This window comes from Falco biarmicus, chromosome 1 (genome assembly GCF_023638135.1).
Source record: "Falco biarmicus isolate bFalBia1 chromosome 1, bFalBia1.pri, whole genome shotgun sequence".
Classification (NCBI taxonomy): Eukaryota; Metazoa; Chordata; class Aves; order Falconiformes; family Falconidae; genus Falco; species Falco biarmicus.
The window spans coordinates 287,791-293,790 of record NC_079288.1 but is presented as its reverse complement, the minus strand read 5'-3'; the positions used below and the strand labels follow the sequence as shown (position 1 = coordinate 293,790).

At 49.5% G+C, this 6,000-nt stretch overlaps 1 protein-coding gene across 2 annotated transcripts in view; it reads left to right on the top strand.

The window, feature by feature from the left end:
- Positions 1-1,807: 1,807 nt before the first annotated feature.
- The window catches only part of ASPSCR1 (ASPSCR1 tether for SLC2A4, UBX domain containing), a 48,820-nt gene continuing 44,627 nt past the window's right edge, over positions 1,808-6,000 (top strand). For both annotated transcript variants that reach the window (XR_008820508.1, XM_056329996.1), the window contains exons 1-3: positions 1,808-1,949; positions 2,035-2,090; positions 2,887-2,998. Coding sequence is in view for 1 of the 2 variants with exons in the window: in XM_056329996.1 (XP_056185971.1) it covers positions 1,836-1,949; positions 2,035-2,090; positions 2,887-2,998 (282 nt within the window). In the remaining variant the exon portion in view is untranslated. The remainder of the gene's footprint in view (positions 1,950-2,034; positions 2,091-2,886; positions 2,999-6,000) is intronic.

Here is a 6,000-nt window from a genome sequence, read left to right as displayed (position 1 = left end):
TACCCCTTGTTCATCCCAGCTCCAAAAATAAAACACATTGACTTAAACCATTTGAATGTGTTTAGGAATTACAGATAGGGACTGGGATGCCAACATTGTGAACGCTGTAGCTGCATAACTGATATGACAATGATACTTCCCAGTGGAATGGAAAGGACAAATGTAAAGGCATCTTAAAGTGATATTTTTAAACAATGCATTATCTACCAGGACATCCTTTATTACTATTGCTACATCTTATTGAGCGGTTACAGTGTTGGGTGGGCTTAGGAATCCACATGCATGAGCAAGGGGATGTCTCTCCATCATTAAAATTCCCATCCTCTCTTTTTTTCCTCCCTTCCCTCTCACTGCTCATATTGTAAAAATGAGCAAGTGTTATCTTTTACAGAAATGTCTTTCCTTAAAAGGGTCTTTTTCCTTTATAAGCCAAGCAAAGCAGACATTTTTGTGGGTGCTGGGGGTGGCGGTGGGGACTTAACATATATGATAAATATAGAAGTAGAGAAAGTATTTGGCATGTGGTAACAGCTTAGGCTAAATAAATTCCAGTGGTTACCCAAACTAAAAGTTTTTTAATGATAGCACACAAAACAGACTGTAGCTGAATCTCTGAGAGCGCCCTCAACACTGGAAAGGCGGTGCTGAGAGTGAAGGGGAAGCTCATAATGTAATAAAGTCTCTGAGACATTTTGTGAGGTAAAATTTAACATAATCTTGGTTCCCCCGTTGCCTAGCCTCATCCGAATGGCCCAGATTGCAACACTAATCACAACACGCCCAAATCAACATTATTCCTTTCTTTTTTTTTTTTGGCCAGAAGAAACAGCTTTTGAAGGATGCTATAATTTACTTTACCAGTGGTGTCCTGATTGTGACACTGTCTAGACACTCATCTGACAGCAGAAACGTAGTCAGATACTCCCCTCTTCCCTCTGAGACATGGTTGTTGCAATAGCTTTTGTTTTTCTGGGGAGTACCTTTCCTGTAGATATTTTCAGAGTTATTATTCAATGACATCACTACCTGGTAAAGACGCAAGAGCTTAAATCCGCAGAAGAGACTTCTTGCCATAATCTATCACGTTGAGTGCTCAGCCCCACAGGTGGGTGCCTACATGGCCTGCTGTGTACTGGGGTACTAGGGCCTTGCTGTGCACCAGGCCTTGCTGTATACCAGGGTACTGGGGCCTCGCTGTGTACCAGGCCCTTGCTGTGCGCTGGGCCCCGCTGTGTACCGAGGCCCCGCTGTGTACTGGGGTACTGGGGCACCGGGGCCCTGCTGCCTTCGCGGGATCGGCGGGCTCACACCGGGGGATGGCTCCGTGCGTTGCCAGACAAAGTCCATGTACGACGGAGAAACGCATTTTATCTCCTCCGTGGCCGGGCGGGTGTGCACAGCCCCGCACCACCGAGGGGCCGCAGCGCGCCGCGCACGGCCGGGGCCGCCGGCCGCTCTCCCCACGGGGCTGGGAGCGGCCCCGGCCCCGCCCCGCTCCCGCAGCCGGGGACGCGGCGGCCGCCCTCAGCCGTACGCTGCCTCGCCCGCCCGGCGCCCCGCTCCCGCAAGCGCCGGTGCTGCTACACGGCCCGTTCGCGCCCGCCGAAACGCGCAGGCCGGGCTGCCGCGGGCATGCAGATCCCGCCGCAGCCCCGGCAGGCCGGGACTGGCCGGCGCCGCTCCACCTCCGCAGCCGCCCGCCGCGCCGCTCCGGTGCGCCCTGTGGCGGGGGGTGGGTGGGGGCGGGGCGGGGCGCGGCCTGCGGGCGGGGGCGGCCCGGGGCCTAGCTCCGCCCCGGCCGCGCGGGGGCCGGCGCGGCGGCGGCGGGCGGGAAGATGGCGGCGGTGGTGGCGGCGGCGGCGGGTGGGGGGGGTGCTGTGGTGTCGGTGCTGGCTCCCAGCGGGCGCTGGGTCACGGTGCGGGTGGGGCCCGGCACGGTGCTGCTCCAGGTGGGTCCGGGGCGGGGGCGGCCGCGGCCGGCGGCGCGGCAGCAGGGCCGCGGGCCGGCCCATAACGCCTCTGTTCTTTCCGCAGATCCTCGAGGAGGTCTGCAGGAAGCAGGGCGGCAGCCCCGGCGAGTACGGCCTGAAGTGAGTCTCACCGCGGGGCCTTCTCTGCCCCACCGGCCCCGGGCCCTCCCGCAGGCCGCGCCGCCGGTGGCAGAGGACCCGCCAGGCCCGGCCGCGACGTCTCCTCGGGGCCGTGCGCGCCTGCTGCCCGCGGCCTGCCCGCGGTCCCGGCGCGCCGCCCAGGGCAGCTCCGCGGTTCAGCCGTGGCCGGGCCGCCCGCCGCGCGGGGAGGTTCCTGGTGGCCCTGCCGGGGGCGAGGGCCCGCGGCCGCGCTCGGCGCAGGTGGCTCCCCGCAAAGGTGTTCTGTGCAAACGAGTCTCCCAGTGCCCCGTGACCCGGCCCGCTCGCCTTGGGACAGGCGCCGCGGCCCCGAGCGGCTCCCGCGGCCGGTGCCCGTCCCCACATGCGCTCCTGCGGGGCTGCGCTTCGGGCCGGGGGCTGCTACGGCGTTGTGGTCAAGATGGTGTTTGAGTGGCAGTAAAGAAAAGTACCTTCTGATTTAGTGGTGAACACCAGGTCTGGGTATGCGTTCGGTCGCTGTTTACCTCCTAAGGCCTGAGGGGGAACGTATATTTTAGTATCTACCTGTGACCTCTACGAACTGCAGGTTTTTTTGATATGTGGCACAATTTTTATCAGTGACTGTTTTCTACGTTACCAGTTGTGCGTTGTTGAATCAGAGCCCTGTGGCCTCTAGTCAGCCTGTGGGGAATTCTTTTGTTCAATACCTGGACTTTGTGTTGTTGCCAGTCCCTGAAGTATCTGGGAATGGCATGGGATGGTTCCCGGTGTCCTCATGGGCTCCGTTCTTCTTCAGGTTTCAGAGGAGTGTGTTGGATCTCTCTTTACAGTGGAGATTTGCCAGACTGCCCAACAATGCCAAGCTGGAGATGGTGCCAGTCTGTAACAGAGTGGGAACTGGAAACACGGTATGTTCATTTCGCAGTGTGACCTGATTTGTTCAGGTATTGGTTGTGCTGGATACAATCTTGTCAGATCTAATGAGCAAGAGCATGGTTAGGCTTGGCCAATGTTTGAGCAGAAAACCACCCAAAGATTGGTTGAGGTGTTCATGGTACGTGGTAACGTGGTAGCTCGAAGTCTTTGCCTACAGCCTGTGCCATGGTGGAGTTCCAGCTGCGTGCTGGAGAATGGGCAGATCTTTCTGAAAAAGAAGTAGTCATGAGCATATAAGAAGTTAGATATCACTGATGACTGCTCAGCAGTTGAGCTACTAACTCAGTTCCCTTTTGTAATTTTGATTTCAGTTGCTGTTTTCTGCCTCTGGATTTTGACTAAATCTCAAATTCTTAAGAGGATTCTCTTTTGCTTTTTTCCCAGCATTGCTGCTCACAGCAAAGCTGTTTGCCCAGCTTCAGAATTTTCTGTGACATGTGCTGTGTTCAGCAGTTGCTGCATGTCCCTATGTAGTATAATTTGTAAAGGGCTTACAGATGCAGTGTTCTGTAGAAATTATTGTCACATTTAGGAGATTTAAAAATCTTTTATGCATGTCATTATAAGAGCTGGAAGCATAATTTAAAAAATGGTGCATAGCTGTTAATGAGCGTGAACATTTAATGTGGTAAAAATGAGGTATGATCTTATTTAAGTAGCCTGGTAATGAAACTTTGTCTATACATTGAAAAGTAAACTTTGTAGCGTGAGAAGGTTTTGGAATCTCTGCTCTAGTTCACTGTGGATGTGCAACATAGTTTTGGGAGTCACTGATGTCCATGTTTTTCCCTGTAAAACCTCCATGTGCTTTGTTTTGGCACTAATGATTTTTTTCTGACTTTGTGGTAGAAAGAAGTTTGTGCTCCAAATAGTGTATTTAGTTAAAAAAATACCACAAGCTGGTAGCACCTGCTTAAAATGTTCAGTTAAAAGAAGTTGTAATGGCATGGAGTTTGTCTTCCAAAGGGAAGCGTTTCTATTAGAATGGTATCTGACATTTGCATCCAGTTTGGGAGGTATTGTACTGAAGGAAACCAGTGATGATGTTTTATTTTTTTCTCCACAAAGGTAGTATGTGGCATACCAGAAAGGGTGAGAAGGACCTTGCACTGTAGGGGAGGGGTTATAACATGGAATCACTACTTTAGATCACAAAAGAAACTTTCATTAGTTTTTTTAAGTTGTTACCATTTTAGTTGTATTTCAACAGAAGAATCTACAGAAGTGAGGCTTCCTTTGGAGTGCTCATTGCTATTTTACAGAGTTGAGAAGATAAAGCAAATATGCTTGTGAAAAGTGCAGGCTAAATGGAGTTTCTGTCCCATAAACTGAGAGCAGAGATTTCACTTGGAAGAATTTTATAGGCAGTATAAGAAAATACTTTGTACACAACAACTGACCAAAAGAATTCCCTGCCACAGCGAACTAGTGTCAAATACTGTAGGAAGTTTAAAGTAGCTGGGTAACTGTGACTAGAACTGATGCTAGCATTAAGCTCTAATATAGTAGCAGTTGCAGATTTAAATCATACAGGCTGGCTGCAGTAATGTTGGGATGAATTTGGTTCTGTGCCTTTTGTAATTGTCTCTTTTGTTGAGATAACATGCGTGGAAGTAGGTGTGCTTTCCTGGGGTGTGTTGGCAGCAGCTACCCCTAGAGACAGAACATGGGTTTCAATAAATCACAAGTTTGTTCAGTGAATCTGATACTTCAAAAATAGAATGCTTTTGGGTTTGCTTTCACATGTAAAAGTCATTGATTCCTGTAAGACAGGTCTTCAGTGAAATATTTAATAAATTCCCCTTGTGATGTCAGGTGATCTAGGGGTACCATCAATACAGTTCTAGTGTTAAAGTTGTTAGCCTATGGTTTATATGTTTGTAAACTTAGAAGATAATTGGCACTGGTGTCTCTATTATTTTATAGAGAGCCTGGGAGTTTTACAAAGACTTTTCTAATTGACTGAATAGGACTTTCGTGACATGCTTAGCTTTGAACTGTTGCCCAAAAACTGATGCAACTGGTAGTCTGAATTTCTGGGCTGGATTCTTATAGAATGGTGATGTCAGCTGTCATCACTCCGCTGTAGCTGAGAATAATCTAAGGCTTGTCTCCAGTGTGGGAGAAACCAGGACGCTGTGTTAGCGGTGTGATGAAATGACTTGGTTCTGTTGGCTAGTTGTTGATGATGCCACTGTTTCCTCTGTGTAGAAAATTTCTTGTCTCCAGCAGATCACAGTTTGCAGTCCTGCAAGGACTCGTCGGAGTGGAGACAGATGACAAACACTTCCTCCAAGGAAATCGCAGTTCATTGTAGTGTCTTTTTTTTCCCCATCTCTCTCTCTCTCTTTCTCTCTCCCTGCTACCATGCTCACATGTGCATCAAGGATACACTGAGATTGTTGGGAGGGATGCATAAAAATCCAGAGTTAAAGCAAGCTTCATGTTGATGTCCTAGCTTTATGTCCTTCTCAGACTTTTTGATTAAGGCCAATTTCTGTGCGCTTCAGAAAACCACGGTTGACTAGAGATACTAGATGCTATCTAATGGAGATTTTTTTTTTTCAGCTTTTCTTTGTATGGGTAAGCTAATTGGGAAAACTTAAGAGTTAGACACTGAAAAAGAAGGTTGCATATTCTCTAAAAGATAAAGATAACACCTGAAGTGCTCTGCCATTCTCCATCTCTTGGGCAGCTACTAGATTTTTTCCCTTGGGACCATCAGGATTTTGAAGTTCTTCAGGACCATCTTCAGCATATGTTCATTTTAGAAATGCCTTGGATTTAATTTTTTTTTTTTTGGGGGGGGGGGGGAGGGAGGGGGGGAGCAGTTGTCTGAAGAACATGTAGGATCTACATGAGCACCTGCTAATGAATGTGAACATTTGTATTCCAAGTTGGAAAAGGACTATTAGAATAGTCAGCTAGCTGTCCTTTGCCCTTTTCTGCAGGTGTTTAAGAACTTGATAACAGA